Source organism: Teleopsis dalmanni, chromosome 1 (assembly GCF_002237135.1).
Source record: "Teleopsis dalmanni isolate 2A chromosome 1, ASM223713v2, whole genome shotgun sequence".
In the NCBI taxonomy this organism is placed as follows: domain Eukaryota; kingdom Metazoa; phylum Arthropoda; class Insecta; order Diptera; family Diopsidae; genus Teleopsis; species Teleopsis dalmanni.
Window position 1 is genome coordinate 213,448,054 of NC_051846.1, and position 23,613 is coordinate 213,471,666.

The following is a 23,613-nucleotide window of genomic DNA, read 5'->3' on the forward strand; positions in this document are numbered from 1 at the left end:
TTATGATAATATCAAAATATAAATCTGTTTAGTTGAGTTTTGCGGAATCGCAAATATAATCGCAAAATGCTATTCAATAAAACTAGTCCAGTTCGACGAAGGAGCACAAAATATTAATCTAAATGCAAATGAAATTTAATAAATCTTCAGAACATATTACGCATTCACAACTATAGCAGATATTATTTTTATTATATATAACAAAATTTATACATAATTTATTATAACAATTACATGTATTCTATATATAGAATGTATTTTGTAAATAAAAAACTGTAACATTGTAAATTCTGTTTTTTTAAACTCAACCGTTATATAATTTACTATAACTCCTTTTATAATTAAATTTTAATACTCTGTCATAGAACCATTGTCACGGAAGCAATGGAAACTTTAAACAATTATGTATTCTATATTTATATATTTTTACCAATATACTTCAGGTCAGCATGGAAAAGAAAGAAATAAAATGATGTGCCTTTCTAGATATTGAAGGTGATTGATAATTATTCGTATCAAGCAAGTAGTAGAGTGCTAATCAGAAGAGGTGTTAACAACACAGTAGCTCTATTGATGAGTTATAAGGTTCATATCAAATTCCAACTAGCTCTTGACAAGGAGAAGTCTTATCAACACGAGTATAAACTATTTATAGAATAAGAAAACAAATGTAATCATTCCAATACTAAGCAGATGACATAGTTATAATATGTAGAGGAAAAGATGAAAATACTCTACGTGACAGAATTAAACTTGGCATAAAACTAACAAAGTAAGATTGATTATCAATTAATAGCATCGATTGAGATTCTCTAGAACTTACACCTCTTCACGCGTATATTGTATCGCAAAGAAATAGGGAGCCATTCCATAGATGAGATAAATAAGATTGGCGTGAGCAGTTGTCTCAATTGCAAGAAATTTGATACTCTTGCAAAACAACTTTTTAAAGTATTCTTCCAAATTTCATAAAACTCAGTAATAAAAAAAGTTGGGATGGTATATCTACAAACTAAACCAGAACGGAAGCCTTGCGTAAAAACAGAGCTACAACCATCTTTCAAAAACAAATTTTACACGATAGATAAGTATGTATATTTTGACCTTGAACAGATCTATCAAAACTACAAATAAACTTTCTAACTGATATCCAGGTAACTGATATTCAGGGTTAGGCTGGAATTTCTGGCAACAAAAGGCGATCTATACAATATATATACATATATATATATACTAGTAGATGACCCGGCGAACTCTGTTCCGCCTTAAAGGCAATAAATAAGCAGTTTTTTTTTAATTGGAAAAAATACAAAAAAAAAAATACCTACATTAATCATTCATAATTTATTTGTGTATTTTAGTACATAGGTTGCTCTTCATTTAAGTACCTTGTGATACACGACATTTTTTGATTTATTATCAGGCGCAAAAACAAACAACGCAGATGGTCTTCCGACCCGTGAACATGCCACGTATAATTGACCATGGGAAAAACATGAATGTTCTAGATTTAAACCACAAACTTTTAAGGATTGGCCTTGTGATTTGTTGATGGTCATGGCAAATGCGAGACGTATCGGAAATTGAAGTCTTTTAAATTCAAACGGCATATCGGTTGGGATCATCGGTATCCTCGGAATGAGAACTTCCTCACCTTTGAATTTTCCTATTATTATCGTAGCGTAAATTACATTGTTCATCAATTTTCTAACCACCAAACGCGTACCGTTGCACAGTTTTGGTTGGTTTATGTTTCGAAGCATGATTACTACGGAGCCAACCTTTAGGCGTAAATTGTGCGGTGGTAAGCCAGGCACGTCCAAAGAGTTTAAAAATTCAATTGGATAGTTGGTGGCTTCATCTTCATTTGTGACGCAGTCAATAGATTTGAATGAATACATTGTTCCAATGATCTTATTTTGAATTATGTAGTTTAGGTCATCTACATCTTTATTCTTAGCCGCTAAAATTGCACGCTCACTCAACCATTCATTATTTTTGTAGTTAGAAATAATTTCTGGAAATACATTGTTGATAAGTTCGTCTTTTGATGAGACAAAATTACAGAAATTATTTGGAAATGATATTAATCCGCTCGATTCATCGACAGGTACTTGACCATTACCGATAGTCAGCAATTGCTCCGAGAAATCTTCAGCAGATGTATCATTAAGCAATGTAACTCTCATGTTTGTTGTCAGTTGCAGTTTCTTCACATAGCGCCATAGATTTGACGATTTGAGGCAAGCGTTTATTTCGTCGGCAGCCGTAGATCTTGGAATTACTGGCAGTATTTGGCGGAAATCGCCAGACAGAAAACACATTAACTAAGTTATATTTTTATCTGTTAAATTTTAATAAAATATTTTCTTATATCAAAAATTTGATAATTTCAAAACCTACTTTGTCGTTTCTCACCACTGACGTTTCATGTCAAGTCACACGGGAATGCTGTCGAACGGGATAAAAAGTATCCTATATCCTATTCCTGGCCTTAAACTACCTCCCTGCCAATTTTCAGCTAAATCGGTTCAGCCGTTCTTGAGTTATAAGTGGTGTAACTAACACAACTTTCTTTTATATATATAGATTATAGGATAACATTGTATATGTTATAAATATATTAATATATACTATATATTTAATATGACCTATTAAATAAAGATGATGTATTTTGTATAGAAAATTAATATACATATCTGCATTATATTTGTTTTTACGAATACTTTGTTTTATATTATAATTTAATATTTTTATATAACAGAAATCGTATATATCCTTAAGAATAAAAAATAAATTAAAGCTTTTAGTTTAAAACAAACGAATGAAATAATTTCGAAATACATATAATAAAAATTTTATAATGTCAAGTCAATTCAAAAATTGTACTAACGTCTAAAATTTCAAATTATTCATATTGAGAGATATGGAGTATTCGAAAATATGTTTCTACATGAAAAACCTTATAAATAAGTTATAGTTTTAATGATTATAAAAAATTATTGTTATAAAATATAATATAAATTGTGGTGAAATTTTCTTAAAATTACAATATTTTATTGGAAGCTTTTAATCCAGTACATATCTACTACATATAAGCCTAGTGTTTACTATATTCAAAATACTTCGAACAAATTTACCTTAAATAAATTATACTTTCAACATATAGAAAAACGTATAAAAAATGAATTTACGAAAATTATAAATAAAATTTCTTAATTATCTTGAAATTATAACGTAGCCTAACGTCATTATACACACAATGTCAATTATAAAAATATAACATCTTTAACTTTTATAAAAATACAGATATTATGTTGAGAACATATAAAAAAAGTTATTACAATGCTAAATTTACAGTTACTGAAAAACAATTTAATTCCTAATGAATTAAAATTATGCGAAAACAAATTTACATTTATAATGCTACTCATTGTCATATATATATTGCTTCTGACCCCTTGTTGGCTTGATGTCCACCAGATATGTATATATTATTTGCTGCTGGAGATTGAACACCTTCTGACCAGTCAGATGTAGATCGCGGAGATGAGCTCGACCAATGACCTGGTGATTCTGGCGAAGGAGTAGGGTAACTATCAAGTGTCTGAACCAAATGTTGAGGAGTATGACTACCAGAATGTTGGCTAGGCGGAGTTAAATATTGATAAAATGATTGATTATTTTGAGAAGTTGGTGAAAGGATATTTGAAGAAGGTGACGACCCTGCCAAAGAACTTTGAATAGAGGGTGGATTTATTTGTCCAGAATGAAAGGAATCTATAAAATAATTATACATTAATAGCTGTACAATAAAAATGATTGAAGCTCAATTTACCAGGAGATCCACATAGACTATTAATATCCAGTCCTGCTGAATTATGTTCAATATTGCCCAATTGCTGAATAGTTGCATTATTTTTTGTGTTACATTGTTGCATTATTGATTGTTGCGGCTGCTGAGAAGACATCAAAATACCAACGTCGCTACCAGTTGGTGATATTATACCTAAACTAATTGGTGAAGTTTGTTGCGAATTATTTTGGTTTCCATTTGATTGAAAACATAAATTATTAGAAGTTGTAGCTACATTGCATAGAGATGGATTTGTGTTAGTTAATGCGCAATTTGCAAGCATATTGCTTGAATTACTACCAAATTGTTTCTGATGCGTAGCATGACGCATAGCTTGAATGTGTGTAGGAGATGTTGGTAAGCTCGGTCGTGTTTTTGCTGGTGAAGGGGAACCTAAATAGGCTTGTGGTGATAGAGCAACATTACTTTGTACTGAATGTGGTGGCGATTGATTGGAATATGGTGGACTTAAAGCCTGATCATTATTTCCCAGTACATTTCGACCAGTTATACAAAGCGGATTGACACCCTGATTACCTAGAATTTCGGCATGAAATGCAGCGTTCATAGAGAATCCATAATTATCCATTTTTATCAAATCAATATTATTCTGATGTGGTATCGATTGAATAGATTGTGCATGCTGTAAATTAGTTTAAAGTATTTTTAACATTCAAATAAAATGTATAATGTATAAGTATATAAAGTTACTCACTTTAATGCAATCTTCGTAGCTAGGAGGTTGTTTATTTTTGTTATTAATTAAAAGATCTTTATGATGATGTGGAGCCGATATCGCATTTGAATAAACTGAAGATGTGTCATATGGACTCGATAAATTTGTTAGTGCTGTCGGTGGTGGTGACTCGATAGAATTTATTCCACCATCTAAAATTTGTTTGTCCACTGTATTGTGGAGTCCCGAACCCGTGTGACCACTAGTTAAACCATTTAGTAGTTGTGCTGCTACAAGTCCGTTTACTCCCTTTTTTGAAGTTGTGTTCATTCCCTTTTTTGAGTTAGTTTTTCGTCGTAAACTACCTGTATCCATACCAGTATCTGGACTACCTTCAAGAATTTTAGATTTTTTAGATGCCTTATTTTTAGGTCCTTGTGATGACTGTTTACCAGTGGTAATCACTGTAGGTTGTGTAATCATTTGAGGTTGACCACTTTGTGAAGGAGACCCAATTGATGTTTGTGGTGTCATTATCATTTGAGGAGAACGTGGAATATGTTCATCTAATAGACGTACTATATCATGGTGTAATCGTTCAGATGCAACATCACGTGGCAAGCGATCCATGTGATCAGTTATTTCCCGATTTGCAAAGTTGTCTAAAAGAGCTTTACAAGCTTCATATGATCCTTCACGAGCCGCAAGAAAAATGGGTGTTTCGTCTTTATCGTCTTGAGCATCGCGATTGGCATGGTGCATTAATAAAATATTTACTGCTTCTGTATTATTTACAGCAGCTGCCCAATGTAGGGCAGTTTTTCCAGAATTATCAGCTGCATTTATATCTGCATCGGCAGTAATTAAGTCTTCAACCATTCCTTCAATTGCAAGACGAGCAGCTAAAATTAATGGTGTAGTTCCATCATGCATGCGAGCATTTAAGTTAGTAGCTCGATTACGTAATAATATTTGGAAAACACCCATTGCGTCTGCTGCTACAGCAGCATGTAATGGCGTACGTCCTGTATTATCTTGGCAATTTGCATCTGCTCCAGCATCTAACAGTCGTTTAGCTGCATCTGCTCGTGCATATCTGGCTGCTAAATGTAATGAAGTTTCTCCCGTTTAATCCATTGTAGCGTTTAGTTCAGCTCCTTGTGCTAGTAAATCAGATATTACTTGAGCTGTTGCATCATCGGAATTTTCAATATCATCACCAGTGTCAATGCTACCACCACGAACTGCAGCCACCATTAAGGGTGTCATACCACAAGGACCACGAATATCCACATCATGTTTACCATCCTGGTGTGCTGGAGGAGTCATAATAGAGGATCGAACATCCGCTACATCTACATGTGCTTGGGACCAAACTCGTGGATCTGCTTCCTCATAATCTGTTACAATTGTATGATCACTTGAATAGCCGGTGATATCATTTCGTGTTCTTTTAGGTTGAGGGATATCTGATTCGTCGTCAGACCAATGCGCTGCATGACCTATATGTCCCGAATTCATATTTACATCATTACTCATACAAACTATTGATTGGTTTTTATTCAAATTTCGCATTTCTTGTCCACTATGATCTCTACGTCTTCGTTGCCGATTGATAGCATTTGCAGGTGCACGAAAGCCTTCAGGAAACCAAGTAACACCATGTGCTCGCTTACGTTGTGTTGTAACTAATACTCCAAATAGTGCAAATGCTAGTACGACTAAAACAATACCCAATGTTACGTATTTAACATTGGTGGGTGTTTCATCGACGTCTTCTCCAGGATTTTGCACACCTTGTACACTAAAAATGGGGAATTTCCTTGATAGTGTATATTTTGAAGCAGTAGCTGCCAAAAATTCTGCCGCTTCAGTAGCACGATTAAAACAGTCTCTACATTTTCTATTATCAATCTCTAAATATATCTGAATTCCATTTTGATCATTCCGCTCCGTGAAAATAATTTTATGTTTTCGTCCAAATTCGGTGTTTTCAAAATCAGTTATTAGAGTTGTTCCTTTCCAAATGAATATCATATCGTTTCCCATTGAGTCCTTTTTTACACGAACTGTTGTTCGTAAAACATGTCCCATTTCTCGCAAAAACTCAACCTGTGCTTCTTGAAATTGCTTTTTACTCATAAGCATTACAACGGAAATAGCACCATCCGCTAAATTGGGTTTTTCTGTCTCACAATCTAGCCCATCCCAATTACATTCTGCATTATTGCATCCATAATCACAAAACCCATTAGCATAGTGTTTTTGGCAATATCCATCAAAACTGGGATTACATGGCTGTAGTTTTTTGTCACAATCTCTACCATCATATAAACAAGCAGCGTTATTACATTCTTCGTTACAATTTCCATCTAAAAAAACTCGCCAACATTCTATAGTTGCGGTACAATTCACCCAAGGATTGATACCAAGCGAACAATCGTGTCCATCAAAATTACAAGCGTATGTGTTGCATTCTGGATCACATATAAAGTTTAATTTTTTTTGCTCACAACTACTCTTAACGCACATTTCACGTTGATATTCAAGATCTTTAGTGTATTTGTTTAAATTTCCACGTGACGTGTCAGATATCCATCCCATATAATTGGGATCAAAAATTTCGCAACGCTTACCCCTCCATTTTGTGGGACAAAAACAATCAAAATCACCAAGTAAGTTATCACAAGCAGCTCCTTGCAAACATGGATTTGGAGCGCATTCATCTATTGTATCAATTTCACAATGAACTCCAGCTGTTCCTTTAGGACATACACAATGATGTTCTCCATCGCTTTCATCAATTTCGCAAATTCCCGATTGGCATGAATTAGATATACAATCATGGCCGGAGAGTTCACAATTCTTTCCGTAAAAGCCATCCGAACAGAGACAATGATGACCGCTTTGTCTAGTAGAACAAATGCCACCATTTTGACACGGAGAATTAGCACAAAAATCAACTTTATTCTCACAGTGTCGTCCCATGTAACCTGGTTTGCAGTTACAGTGATAATTGTTCACTAATTGTACACAATCTAATGTCCCAGCGTTTGAACATGGATTTGAAAGACATTCATTAATATCGCCTTCACATCGAGACCCTACAAATCCTGGAGGACAAGCACATTCAAAGCCCCCAACGCGATCAATACAAGTACCATTGTTATGACATGCACCAAATATACAATCGTCCTGGTTAATATCACAAATAATACCAAGAGTCCCTGGAGGACACGAACATCGAAACGAATCAACAAGGTCATGGCAAGTACCACCATTTTGGCACGGATTTGGCAAGCAATCATCAATATTAAGTTCACAATTCTGGCCTTGGAAGCCTTTTCGACAAATACATTGATAAGTACCTATCAGATCCCGACAACTTCCACCATTTTGACAAGGTTGAGATTCGCATTCATTTATCTCTTTTTGACAATAGCTTCCTGTAAAACCCTGTTTACAGTTGCAATGGTGAATTGTTCCAATTTCTTTACAAGTTCCATTATTACAGAGACATTTAAGACTTATTCCTTTTCTAGTAGCGGCATCTTTACATGAAACCATTTCTACATCGCAGAGTTTACCTGTCCAACCAGTACTGCATTTGCAACTGTATTGATTCTTTATTTGAGTACATGTCGCACCATTTTCACAAGGCGTTTCAGGACACCACTCCACATACTCTGTGCATTGTTTACCAATAAATCCATAAGAGCAATGACATGTATATTCTTCCCCATTTCCATGGCAAGTAGCTCCATTTTTGCACGGTTGGGAATCACATTTATTAATTTTATACTGACAATTCGATCCCATATATCCGGTCAAGCAAGAACAATTATAACTATTTATTCCATCTACACAAGTTCCTCCATTAATGCAAGATGTCTCAGTACAATCCTCGTCATTTGTTTGACAATTAATACCAGAAAATCCCAGTGGACAAGTGCAAGTGTATGAATTCACATATTGTCGACATGTTGCACCATTTTGACATGGCATACTTAAACATTCGTTTATGTCTGTTTCACAATGTTTTCCATCGAATCCATCAACGCATAGGCAAGAGTAGTCTCCAATACCATCAACACAGGTTCCACCATTTTGACAGGGAAATGAAGCACAATCATCTGTATTGATAGCACAGTCTCGGCCTTCATATCCTTTAGCACATAAACATTTATATGAGCCTGGCACGTTACGACAAGTAGCTCCGTTACGACACGGTGAAGATAACTTACATTCGTCTATATCTTCATCACAATAACGACCAGTATAACCTAATTTACAAGTGCATGAAAAATCCAAAAAATTTGTTGATGGTGTACATTTTGCGTCATTGCGACACCTATTTGTGGAACAAGGATCAAGCTTCGATTCGCAATCCAAACCTGTAAATGGAACTTTACATACACATTTATAGCCATTTACTTTATCAATACAGGTGCCACCATTTGCACAGGGCATATTAACGCAGTCATCAATGTTAGTTTCACACTTATATCCTGTATAACCAGGCATACATTGGCACTTAAAGTAGTTTAATTCATCAATACAAAGTCCACCATGTTGGCAAGGGTTTGAACTACATTCGTCAATATCAATTTCGCATCGCTTACCAGTATAGCCAGGCGGACAATAACATATAAATTCATTTACGCCGTCTTCACATCTTCCATCGTTTGTGCATGGATTCGATGCACACTCATCAACATCACTTAAACATCTTGGATCAAAGAAGCCACGTGGACACTCGCATTTATATCCGTTTACCAAATCCATACACACGCCACTGTTAGCACACGGGTTCGAAGCACATTCATTTATATTAATTTCGCAATGTACTCCTGTAAATCCGGGAACACAGTTACAAGTGTACATATTGATCCCGTCAATACAAGTAGCTCCATTGTTGCAAGGATTGCTATGACATTCATTTACATTTATTTCACAGTTTTTACCGGATGTACCAGCCAAACACTGACATATATACGATCCTATGCGATCTATGCAATGTCCACCGTACTGACAAGGATTCGATTCACATTCATTTATTTGAGTTTGACAAAGATAGCCTGTATAACCTGGATCACAAACACATTCAAAAGAATTGTCTCCATCGATGCATTTTCCACGGTGACATGGATTAGAGTCGCAATCATTGATATTTATTTCACATGATAGTCCTGTATAGCCGGGTGGACAATTGCATGTATATCCCGCAATAGAGTCACGACAAATGCCATTGTTTCGACATGGTTGAGATTGACAATCATCGATATTTATTTGACAACGTGGTCCAGTAAAACCAAGTGCACAAGAACATTTAAAACCGTTAATCATGTCACGACAATTACCATCATTTAAGCAGGGAGAGGATTGACATTCATTGATATCAATTTCACATTGCGTGCCAGTGAAACCAGGCATACAAACACATCGAAAAGTTCCTGGGTCATCTAAACAACTTCCTTCATTTTGGCACGGGTGTGATTCACATTCATTTATGTTGGTTTCACATCGTGGACCAGTGAAACCTTGCGAACAGTTACACATAAATGAACCTGGAGTATTAACACATACACCATTGTGTTCGCAGGGTGAACCCTGATCACACTCATCAATATCTTCAGAACAATCTACTCCCTTAAATCCTGTTGCACATGAGCACGTATATGAACCATTTATTGGGCTCGTATCACAAATAGCATCAGAATGACATGGATTAGAAGTGCATGCATCATCTAAGTGGCACAATAAACCAGTTTTTCCAGGTGTACAGCGACAATAAAATGAACCAACCCCATCAATACAAGTAGCTCCATTAAAACAGGCGGCGGCAACACAATCATCAATATTCTTACTACAATCTGTACCTTCCCAACCATTTACGCATATGCAAGAATACGATCCGTAAGTGTTAGTACAAGTTGCACCATTTTGACAAACTGATGGCCTATAATAAATATAACAACATTAATTTAAAGTTCCCATATTTACAGTTGTAATTTACCTTAAAGCACATTCATCTACATCGGTTTCGCATAATTCGCCTGTAAACTGTGCTGGGCAACTGCAACGATAAGAATTGATTCCGTCAACACAAGTGCCACCATTTTGACATAAATTTCCTGGACAATCATCAATATTTTCTTCACAATTCTTTCCTTGATAACCTTATTAAGAAATAATTAAAAATGTCTTTAAGATAAATTTTAAAATAATTCAAATATATTTTAAGATAATAGATACATATAATATAGGAACACAAAACAATTGTATATTTATCTCTTTTTCATTTAAATCCTATAAATCCTATATGTACATATAATACAGAGATTTTGTAATAAATTATTTATCAACATACATGTATATATATTGGTTTATATATATAGTTAATTTTTTTTTAAATTCATGTGGTTAATATAATATTTTTATGTTATTATAATTGTTTTTATAATATAATGTAGCGAAAGAAGATCAGTATAAAAAATTCGAGAGAAGAGAGAATAGAAATATTAATATATAAAAACTAAACCGGCTTTCGACAGCGAGTCTCGTTCGATAATAACTGGATTTTCAAACAAAAGTATATGCTCGAAGCTCAGTAAAATAATGCGATTGACCAAGTATATGAGAAAATAGAAGAAATGTTTATTCAAAATTAACTCATACATATGCCGCTACATTAACCAGAAAAAGCTTAACGATATCGAGAAAACGTAAACAAACCAAGCATTTAGTTATATAAAGCAGATAACAACAACCATATTTTAATATTCTTTCCCACGGTCTCGTATCTTTGGTTCGACTACACTACATCAGTAACTTAAGCTTGTTGTTCGTTCATTGCGCTTTATTTCGCTTTGTGTTATACTATAAAAATTCAAAATAAAAAAAATGATAAAATAACCGAGCATAGCAATAAACCGATCTGTGTCTCACGTCTCACTTCACTAACATAAGGTTTCCCCGCATCCATGACTTGTAAGGTGCGCTAGTTTAATTTAAGCCTTGCCTGGTATTTTTCATGTATATTATTCCATTTCAAAGGTATATGTGACTATACATACGTACACACGTACACACGTACATACATACCTACATACATACATACTACATGAAAACATCCATTGAAACGTATGGCAGATAATATGTATACTTAAATAAAATTTTAAATTGTATTTGCTCTGACATTTTTACATGTAGTATATATTTTGCTGTCATCAAAATAAATCATTGAAATGTGTGGTATACAAACATTTTTACACATACAACAAAACCGACAGTGCATTTTAGTCTAAATTTGCATTTTATACATGTGTGTATGTATGTATGTACAAAAAATGGCATAATTGTGAAGGGACGTTAAAAAAAAAATAAAAAAAAAACTATCTGCACATAAATATTCTCGTATATATGCAATAGTTTTTTGATCATGCACTTTTTCACTTTTTTATATCAAATTAAATAGCTTTGCATAATTTATAAAGCTTCAAAATAGTGCAGAAAAATAATAATAATATTATATTAGAAGAAAAAAAGCTTCTAATTTTTAGGTAATTGATTTTTATGTACGTAACATTTAGGACAGATAGTCTTTGACTGCTACACATGTTTAAATGAGTTGTCGACGCAGTTCAGTAATTCTCTAATCTGGGTTCCCGGTCATAGGGATATTTTCGGCAATTGCAAAGCAGACGTACTAGCCATACAGGGTGCTTCAGGAAACCACTCGGAACACCTTAACAATAACAATCTGAGCATATCGTTGATAACATGCAAATTGGTGCTGAGCTCTATTAGTGTCGAAATTTTTAATAAAAGATGACAAGACTGAACGAGATGCAGGCATCTGTATGCAATTTGACCACACACTAATAAAAGAAAATCAATCTCTCTCATCGATATGCACCGTACAGATATCTTCATTACTTTTCTATAACTTCTAAAAAACGTATTAGGTATTAAATTCACGCATTAGTCTTCAAAATTGCATCAAATAAATTTGATGCCACAAACAAAACCGTCTTTTACATGCATGTGTCTACTTTGACTATTGGCCAGAACTCTTCTAAGGGCGTCTTTACTATTTAGATACTGAATTTAAAATAATATTATTTTCTCACGATATGTATTAGCTAATTCTACAACAATTCTCGAACAGCAAAATTGTTTAATTCACGTGATAAAATGCTATCAACCACAATCATCGATCGTAGTAACTTATGTTTTCTTTCTAACTTTTTAAAATTAAAAAAACCTATGGGGAGCGTTTTCAGAATAAATCGAGTTACAAGGTGTCAAAGGATACAGACAATCGAATTTTCAATAACTAGAACTAAATAGAGTGCAACAGGGTTTATAGGACAAATTATACACAATTACTCGATGTCTTCGTCTTCATAAGTCGAACCTTTAGATTGTACGTCGACGACTATTATAAGTTTCCGCCATATTAATATTTGTAGTAAGTTTTATTAGACTATGTGCAATCTATCTATCTATCAATCTATCTTGCATTGTTTTTGATCTTGTAATCTATCTCTGAACTGTTTGAACTCTGAACTGATTTGATAATGTAGTGCAATAAAGTAAAATTATGCACTAAATTTTTTAAATTGTGTTTATTGTTAAAAATTTATTTTAAAAAATTATAAATATAATGTCTAATCAGGTCATGCATTTTTTTTCACTTCATAATGAATCAAAATTTCATTTAAAATAAAAATTTGCAATATTATAAGGTATTTGTTTTAATATTTTTACACATACATATACATATACAAGTGTGCTATATATTAAATATTACCATATGCATATAAAAAAATTCATTTTCAAATATTTAACTTACCAGACGGACATTTACATTCATATTTAAGGGAATTACTAGATAAACATGAACCTCCGTTTAGACACGGTGAAGGCGTACAAGGAATATATTTTGATTCACAATTTTTGCCAGTGTATCCGCTAGGGCACATACACCTATAAAAAAAAAAAGTAAAATTCATAATTTAGATAGGTATATATATTAAATTGAAGTTGCGCTGCCCTCTGCTATAAAAAGTTAATTTTTTTTATACTACAAAAACAATATTTTAAATTAATTTTAAGTTATATTCGGAAAACATCTTACTGATAAGATCCATGAGTGTTTAAGCAAGTTCCTCCATGCTTGCAAGGGTTTGCTTTGCATTCCTCAATATCTTCAGAGCAGGTATGGCCTTTAAAACCTTTTGGGCATAAGCATTTAAAACTACTGCCTTTCCCTGAAGAAGTGCACGTAGCTCCATTACGACACGGTTGGGTGGCACATAGATTTTGTACTTCGCAATGTTCGCCTAAAACAATTTCATTAAATAGTGACACATTATTTACTTATATATAAGTTTATTATTTTCTATTTAATATTGAGTTATTAAGGAATAATATGGTTTATTCTTGAAAAACAGTGTTTTTTATCAAAAGTGTGTTAAACGAATTTTTCATGTTTTTTTTTTATTGATGGAATCTGCGGTAATATTGGGTTTTGTGGGCCCCAACAACTTGCTCTTCACAACCATCTTTAAACGACTTACATTCATGAGTATACCACTCATGAACTCTGCCACGGAAAAACAATCGTTACCAAAGACGCTTCCATTCATTAACAGTATGTATATGTATCTAACTAGCAATTGATGGAATTTTTTTTTTCCGAAACCATTTCTTTGTATGTAGTTTAGTATATAGATTTTGTATATAGTATATAGATGAGATTTTGTACCACCGGTAGGTATCATGTTTTTTTTTTGTTTGTTAGATGCTCGGACGTCTCTATATTTAAATATGTAATTGACTAAAACTTTAATACCTTTCTCACTAATAGGTATTAAAGTATATTAATACTAGTATATTTTTACTATTGAAATGTCGTTAGTATGTGGGCATCATGATATCAGATTAACCAATTATATCTATTCTATAAATAGCGTTAAAAAAATCAGTTGGATCCTTTTGTAACTGGCTTAAAACAACATATTCGTTTAATTTTTTATTTGAAATGCTGCGGAGATTAATAGCGAATATAATATGTTCTTCAAGAGTGGGTTATTCGCATTACATTACCGATTTGGTACCCAATGATTTATTTTTGTTTTGAAACATTAAGAAAAAAATGCGTGGCGAGCGTTTTTGTATGTCCGAACAGGACGGCCGTTGATACATTCAAAACCCTAGTGTTAGAGATACCAACATCAGATTGGCAAAACTGTTTCGAAAATTGTTTTAATCGATTGTAAAAATGTATTGATCATCATGAGGATATTTTTCGAAAAAGAATAAATAAAACCATTTTCAATGATTAAACAATGTGTTTTAATTGTGGTGCGCAAGACTTAAAAGGCAGCCCTTGTATTCATATATTCGTAGTTCTATTAGTATTGTCGTCTCTGGTTGCGATATTTTGAAACATAAAAATTCGCCGAATAGACTAATGCAAGACTTGGTAAATAAGCACAAACTAAACATCATAGCAGCTTGGTATCACTGTTAAGGGTGCAACATTTCGTATGTTGATTAAACAGTGTTTTTTGGTCAGGAAAAATACTGTTAAATCCAAACAAACAGCACCTTGATATCCCTCATAGAGAATCTGTACCAGGAAATCAACTTAGTTAATTGATATGCTGAATTTAAACGCACGCATACAAACACCGACAATGATGCAGGGTCTTATAGGTCGTCTACAATTGGCAGTTGTTGTAGAAAATAAAAAAAAAAACTCCACGAAAGACTAGTTTTGAAATGCCATAGCGTGAAGTCAATGAATTAGGCATTGAATTGCTTTCCCCAGCAATTGCTGGTTCTTTTGCAAGAACAAGAAAAAAGTAATAGAACCGTGATAATAAGGGAATCACTCTTGAAGGTGATCATGCCTTCATCAAAGCACCTAATTGCATATGTCTTGTTTTTAAAAAAAAATGTCCGTCCTTTAAACTTTAAACTCAATCCTACATTCCATATATCACTACCGTTAACATTTCACTTTAATACAGGGTATTATGCGTACCGTGTCCAATGAATTCACCTTGTCAGGCAAAACGGACGCGTATGATCATTGAGAATATCAAATAACAAACTAGTCTTGTATCTATCAGGTGGACAGGATACTGTCCACCACAACATGCGATATTATTCGAAAGCTGCTGAATCAACTGATGAACATGTGAGAAGCAGCACAATAGCTACCTCCAATAGCTGTTTCCAAGAGCGCGAATTTTCGCAACCTAACGATATCAATTGTAGAATCGCCGAGGGAAGCAGTAGCTCATTGCCAATCGAGTGAGAGAACGCGAATATAACAACCTATAACCGCTTAAAGAGGTGTGAAGCTAAGAAGCTTCAAGTGAAAATTAAAATATAACTAACCCAGGTGGCGAAGGACGCTTTTATCAATCCGAATAGAACACTTCTAGGTTTTCACTCGAGAAGGTTGCAAACACATAGAGAGCCTTAATTGCTTGGAAGACTTTTGTGACGCTTAAAAGAGCTTAAAACTAAAATTCGTCCAGACTTAAGATTCGTAGATATAAGCATTCAAGTATTTTTATATAATGTGATCTGTGTTACTTTTAAATATTCTAAAGTTTTCTTAAAAAAATGCATTCTTTTGCATGAAAAAATTTAACTCACTCCTATGAATAGTTCATAAAATCTTACCTGTATAACCATTTGAACAAGAACAAGAATACTCTTCAAGAGTTTTTAAATTGCACGTCCCTCCATTGTGACATGGAGAAGAATCGCAAGCGTTAGGAACTTTTATTTCACACAGTGATTCCGTAAAACCAATTGGACAAATGCAGGATATACCTAGACGATCGTTCCGATATGAAGGTTGGCACGTTCCACTGTTCTGGCAACGAAGGTGGCCTGTAAAGCAGGGATTTGGATCTTCGCAATAATCTCCAACGAATCTTGAACTGCAACTAAAAAAGTACATAAATGATTAATAATTGTCTTGTTTTTTATATATAATACATTAAAAAAATATATTTAAAAATATATATCTCAGTGCGGCGTTGTAGCGCAATACCATAAAAGATTGCCATCAAAGATTTATAACAATTTAAAAAACTTCAAAAACTTCATATTCCAGTTCAATACACCATTTCACATAATTCATGTTAAACACTGTTTTAAAACAAGCATTTTAAGTGGCTTTACATAAAAATGGAATAAAAATTTCAGAAGTTATTCGCCATATTCCATATTTGCACAAAATAGTGGTTTTGAACAAATCAGAAAAATTATTTCTTCTGAACAAATTTTATTTAAAAATTAAATATTAATATTATTAAATATTAATATATTGCATTTTATATAAGTGCAATACATTGCATATGCAGTTTCGGACGTGAAACTGCATTTTTGAATAAGTATTTATATATTATAATGAGGCATATGAGTGCTTTCAGCAAACTTCTTATAGTGTGTAGGATTTGTTTCTGTGATAATTGTCCAACAATAATCTCCCAACATGCTTGCGTCCCAATATCCTTGATATCTTTTTTCCTTTGCAGAGATATCCTGAAGAAGGTGATCTTTCACCTTTTTCATCACTTTCTGTACCGAGATTTGAAGGAAAAAGTTCACATGAGAGTGTAAGAAATGCATTTTTAGAGACATCGTTATTTCAAGAACTTTGTAATTTTCGAGTTCTATGGAAAAGTTTCTCATAGGAAATATAAGTTACGTATCTTTGGAAATGTTTGGCTCTGAACTAGTATTATCTTATTCTAATTTATTTATTAGAAATTAAAATTCAATGGGTCAACGACGTGTTAACTTTATTAATTGATATGTACGTAAATGAAAATATGTAGTTAATTCTTGATAATAATTTTGTATTACAATTGAAACTTTATTTTGGTCGTCAATTGTTAATTGTATTTATTCCAAAGTTTCAAGAATTTCAGGTACATACCTACTCACTGCCTTCATCATAATAAATTGTGTGTGTGATAAAGCGTTGAGGCATGTTTGTCCATTAAACTGAACACACACTCAGGAGCATTGCAACCCTGATGTTCTATATTTACAACTTTTAAACCATATCCTCTTTTATAATTGCCAATTTTTAAATCAATCAGTTTTTCTAGTGCACGTAATAAAAATAGCAATTTGAAGACCTCATTTTGTAATACTCAACATTATATCAATGATTCTAAATCCACTCCCTAATCAATATAGGATCGGGTAGTAAACAGGATTGAATTGCTGTCGAGAGGTAGAAGAGTTGATAACTATACTAGTGTGTGGAATTAATTGATTTGATTGATATTACGTTATTCGAATTTAATTAAGACTGTGTTCTGATTTTGAATTGTTGTAAATTGCTAAAAAGATGTGTACAACATTTTCAAATAATATTTTTTTGCTGAAACACTTGAGCTAATTGGTCCAAAATTGAATGTTTCCCAGACATAGAAAAGTTTCTGCTCAATTATTCCGATCTCAAATATCGTGACTCTGGTACACGATACTCTTCCTATCTTTCTGGCCCACTTATAAAATGTTTGAAAACAGGTTTATAAAATTTTTTAACTTGAAACTGCCGTTCATTCCGATATTTGTTTATTTTTTTCATTTTACTTATAAAGAATGATATTTCAGGATTTTGTACAAACGCAGTATTAAGATTAAACAACAAAATCGTATTTATAATGAATTAAATAGCATTTAGTCCAAAAAGGAAAGCCCTTACTTTTATCTGAACACTTTTTCGTGCGGAATTTTAAAATAAAATATCGTATATTGAGATCAGAAAGTAGAAATCTTAGATTGAAAAATATCTGATTATAAATTTTCGTGAAAGTAGAGGTATTTGAATTTTTTTTACTCACAGTTTTTTAATGCACTAACAGAAAAACAATGGGCCTATTTACACTATCATGAACGTAACATGAACATGAACTTGAAAACCGGTTACCGATAGATGAGAGAGGGAAGAGAGTATGATGTGAGTTTAAGAATTTCACGCAAAGAAATTTACTGCGTTTCTTCAGCTTGACACGCATACATATGCAGTGTAACAACCGACAGTTGTCGTCAAGTTCATCTCACGTTCATGATAGTGTAAATAAGCCCAATAGAAGAATAAATACTTGTTTATAAATAAAAATATGACATACAAAAAATATCTATTAAAGCATTTTTCTATCAGATTAATACACTCATTGTATAAATATGAACATTGCTTGTGACAAAGTTTGTACATTCTTTCTTACTCTCTTTACTCTTTTATAATCAAGTGATAAATGCTGATATGTAGAATATTTGAAAGTTGTTCAACTTCTGAGAAACTTAATAATAATCGAAAATCACTGTTATGATCTATGTTATCATAATATTATCATTATAGGCATATATACGAAAGTCTTTTTGAGTCACGTTACTTTTCATGTGGCAGGCAAAAGAGAATGCGGTCCAGTTTTCAGCTAAAATAGGTGGGATGGCAACTTTAAGGACCAATAAATGAAAATTATTTTTTATATTACATTGTCCTCATTATTTTTAAATTTGCACTACCAATTCTATTTACATTTCTCTGGCATAATATACTAAAATATATTAGTGATTTAAAGTGTATTTTATAATATTATTTTAACTCGTTGCTCTCACGACACTAAAGTAAAATTTTAGTTTAGTTTTCAATAAAAAAAAAGTTTGTTAAAAACACAAAACAGATTATGAAGGCAATAAGCAATATCCCTCATAATTTCTTATGGCATTTTAGAATAATTTAAAGCTAAATTTTAAGTTACTTTATTTTGTAGTAAGGATAGTAAGAAATAAATATTTAATTAAACATATATATATATAAGATATATATATATATATATATATATTCTAATTAGTTTATATGTAAAAAAATGTTTATTTGATGTTATTTATATAAACGGTTTGGTACTTGCAACGTTCCTAAAACTTTCATTGACACTGATTTTTAGGGAAGTGAAGTTTCGAGACGTTACTGTTTAAGTATGTTTTATATTAACTTACTTGCAATATGATAATCCGTTACTCTTTTTTATACAGGTTCCTCCATTTTTACATCCAACTTGCAAACAAGTTCCAGCTGCATAAAAGAAAAACATATAAATTAGTAAATGATGCAAATTTATTAAAATTTTAACATTAAATATATTATTTCTTAGCTTTTGTTTGTATGAATTAAATATTTAAAAAAAAACGTAATAATTGGCACATCCATTAATAAATAAAATAAAAATTGGTATTCTTTTTATATCTATCTAGCGTTTCACATTATATCTACGTGCGTATAAATATTGTAAAAAAAAGCATATTAAAGTGGTACATTTTTATTACTTTCCAAGATACATATTACAAAAGAAAAGTCTATCCAAAAAAAAGCGATCTTAAATAATCCCCAATATCTTTAAAACTCTCTAAAGCCTAATATATCTTTATTTTTAAAGCAAAATTACTCAATAAAACAGGTTAAAGTGCCGTTTGACAAGCAAGATGACTACCGCCTTTACCTCTTACCGTTTATTTAATAGTACTAAAATATAGCATAAAAACAACATCAAAAGCACTTAACAGATATTTGACCAATGAAACATTGCTAAACCTAAGTTCCATATAAATAAATGTGATTTGCTTTAAAAAAAATCAATGTTTCTGTCATGGGGTAACTCCAAAAGGGGTCAGGATAAGCTAATCCTGACAATGTTATACTGTACTATGAATTAAATTTAAATTAATTCAAATAGTCAAAATTAATTATTTGACTAAAATTAAATTTAAAGTCGCTTTTGTTTTTTATTTCTTTATGATTTTAACCTTTATTTCAATCGTGTTTTTTTTTTGTATATTCCTATACGTATTTCGGCAAATTCGCTTTTGCCTTCATCAGGAGAAATCCTTATATTTAAAATAAATAAAAAATAAATATTTAATATTTTATTTTTGGAAAGAACTTAACCAAAATTTTATGTCGATCTGTAAATCTTTGCTCACAAGACATTTGAAATTGCATTTTTTACCAATGAAAAAAAAAAACGATCTAAGCAATTAAATCTATTTAAGAAAAAAATTTTTTTAAAGCTATGGAAATTTATACCGAAGTGCTGGAGTAAACACGGTTTTCCGGTATCCGGTATGAATAACTAACCTATTGGCTAGGTTTAGCTCCATATAACTCACGACTACTAACATCTCACAACTAAAAATCCATTTTTCATTTCCGTGCGATTACATTTTGAAAAAAATAGTACTTAACTAATCTATCAACAAATAATATAGAACAATTCAGTTTAGGATACCAAAGCAGCAATAATATACAACGGTTTTATCAACATATACAAGCAGATTATAATACCAGGACTACTCCACATTAAAAATTCTTCAGAGGGCAAAATATCGCTCCGTGGTATTGATTAGTGCCCGTGGTACATAAGAGGAGTAGATATTCATAGAGATCTGAGAGTCGATTCAGTCGAAAAATACATTAAAGATCGTGCACTGAAACTGTTCAACATAATTGACAGTCACAATAACCCAACACTTGCCAACCTAAAAACACAGCGAATCCTGATAAACACAGACAGATACAAAGACATTAGATCCATCATTTTCTAAAAGTCCCGTATTCAGTTATAAGGTGATAAATCACCACCTCAGGAAATACTTGTATAGATAAAAAGTCTTACTTTTTAATTTTAAAAATTTTTTTGTCTTGAAATTATATTTGAATTAAACTTGAACCTTTTCAATAAATTTTATGCTTGTGATTGATCTTTTGTATATTCTACTAAATACATAGCTGTATTATAATTGTATATCAACTATTATAAGAAGATAATTCAGTTCATAACCTCCTCACACACTAACTAACCTTGTCAGACATTTATTTACTACAAAAGTAGAGATCTGGTTTAAATTGTTCCGTAATTTTCCCTTCTGTCCGGAAAACTGTTCGTAATTTTTAATGAAAAATATTAAATAGACAATGAATATATAGTTTTGAATTAGTCAAACTAATTCTTATTCTTATATGGACGCTGTTAAGAATACTACTTGTTTACTTGCTTGTTTCTAATGACAGAAAAAAGGATTTTTCATCGCTGAAATAGTGTTTCAAGTGGATCGTAAATGCATATCATTTGTTTATCTTTATATGTTTTATAGTCATCTTATTAATACTTTATAAGAGACAGATTTGCACTTTTAATATTAGTTTAAGGAAAATTTGTTTGAAATAATTAAAGTGAACTCGCAGAATAACACTAAATTAGTTTTTGAATTACAAAAAAATAAAATTTTTTTATAATGTTTTCTTCCAATTATATTTGAAGTATTTTAGACATATTTCTTGATTTGAAACACAATTTATTGATATAAATTTACAAAACTTTTTGCAGTTTAGTCTTTCTTTGAAAATAAAAATCCATTCAAACAAATAACGGATAATGTCTAATGCTTATATTCGGAGATGAATATATATATATATATATACATAACAATTAAGCATATATAATTTCGCCTCTTAATTAAATAATATTTAATTTAAACTAATAACATGTTTCTTCAATTAAAAATTTTCATAGAATTTAAAAATTGGTTTCCATAAAACATAAATATGTATATATATACTACATACATGCTGTTAATAACGTTCTTTTAATTTACTTGTTTATTTGAATTGATAAAACACTTACTAACTTGACAAAAAAAACGTTTTGTACCTAAAATGCATTTTTCAAAAGAGTGCCAAGTTTTAACATTTTAAATATCTATAAAAAAAAATAAGAGGATATACATGAGCAATAGTCTATTAGAGTTAAGAATGTTGTTCGAGACTCGAACGTATATTACAATGGAGGAAGCGACCACCTGTCTATCTTTTTTTTTAAATATAAGCACACGAAAAATGATAGATTTAAAACATTTACATTTATTTCGTTTTGACTATACTTCTTTTTTTAATTAATAAATTAAAATCATTGAAAACGTTAACAATATTTTAACATTTTTAATATTTATGTACACAACACAATAGTTTTTGAGTGTGTGAGTGTGTTCCTTTGTAAAAGGAATATGTATTAGAAAACAAAATGGAGACCAATATAATTATTACAATGTAAAGGGAAGTACTTATGATACTTATGAATTTTTAAATTATTTTGTTATATATTTTACCTGCTGATTGAGATAAATTTATTAATCCGAATATTAAAGTTATAAACAATATTTTAATTCTAAATACGTCAGACTTGACGTATCCACTGTTAAATAAAAGTAAAAGCCACATTATTTATCCAGTTCAATTTCTTTCTGAACCTGGAATTTATTAAAATGTTGTTTGAAGTTTATATATTTCACTTGAATAAATTGCACTAAAACTTCGTATACATATTGCCCATATACAAACAAGTATAAATTTCAGATGTTAAAGATGGTAAGCACTTATATTTACAATACATTTAAAGGCACACATTAATTAATGAAAAGTACACCATTTAATATAACATATTCAATATTCATTTTCGTTAATTTTCTATTTAACAATGATTATTTTCTGCGGCTTAACATAGTAATGGATTTTATTTTTAATTGAAGACACTTCCATTTACTTTCTGTATTAAGAACCGCAAACACTCAACTCTACGCTACGACTTCACTCTGCGCCGACTCAATCCACTTTAAGTTTTTGAATTCTCAGCTTATACATCACCACCATTTTCATTGAGAACATACAATTTCTACACTTTATTTTGTAATGTTACCAGAATCAATACTAGTTTAGCATCAAGTAAATAGTAGGTATACGAAATATTTTTTCATTTATATAAACTCATAAGATATTTATTCTGTACTAGTTATTAGTTTAGTTTTATTATAATCCAATTTGTTTTAAATAAACAATTCTTAATTTTATTATAATTAAAAAAGTATAAACGTAACAACAAAAACCAAAATTAGGAACAAACACAGAACTACGCTCCGCGCCGACTCAAACCACTCTGACATATACTATCAAAAAATCACTTTGTGTTAAACTACTTCA

General features: G+C 31.6%; 2 protein-coding genes across 2 annotated transcripts; both read right to left on the bottom strand.

The window, feature by feature from the left end:
- Positions 1-1,331: 1,331 nt before the first annotated feature.
- LOC119671871 (ATP-dependent DNA helicase pif1-like) lies at positions 1,332-2,326 on the bottom strand. Its single transcript, XM_038082693.1, has one exon. The coding sequence runs from the start codon at positions 2,322-2,324 to the stop codon at positions 1,377-1,379; it is 948 nt and encodes a 315-aa protein (XP_037938621.1). The 5' UTR covers positions 2,325-2,326; the 3' UTR covers positions 1,332-1,376.
- A 944-nt stretch (positions 2,327-3,270) lies between these two features.
- LOC119671867 (neurogenic locus Notch protein) lies at positions 3,271-23,565 on the bottom strand. The gene is given in 9 exon segments (XM_038082689.1): positions 3,271-3,780; positions 3,839-4,499; positions 4,572-10,491; positions 10,549-10,711; positions 13,390-13,523; positions 13,675-13,879; positions 16,239-16,507; positions 19,584-19,659; positions 22,746-23,565. Coding segments are annotated over 9 exon segments (7,884 nt in total). The 5' UTR covers positions 22,858-23,565; the 3' UTR covers positions 3,271-3,436.
- Positions 23,566-23,613: the final 48 nt, after the last annotated feature.

What these genes read in the sequence shown, in the direction of transcription:
- LOC119671871 (XM_038082693.1), bottom strand. Translation starts at nt 2,324, where the DNA reads ATGTGTTTTCTGTCTGGCGATTTCCGCCAAATACTGCCAGTAATTCCA.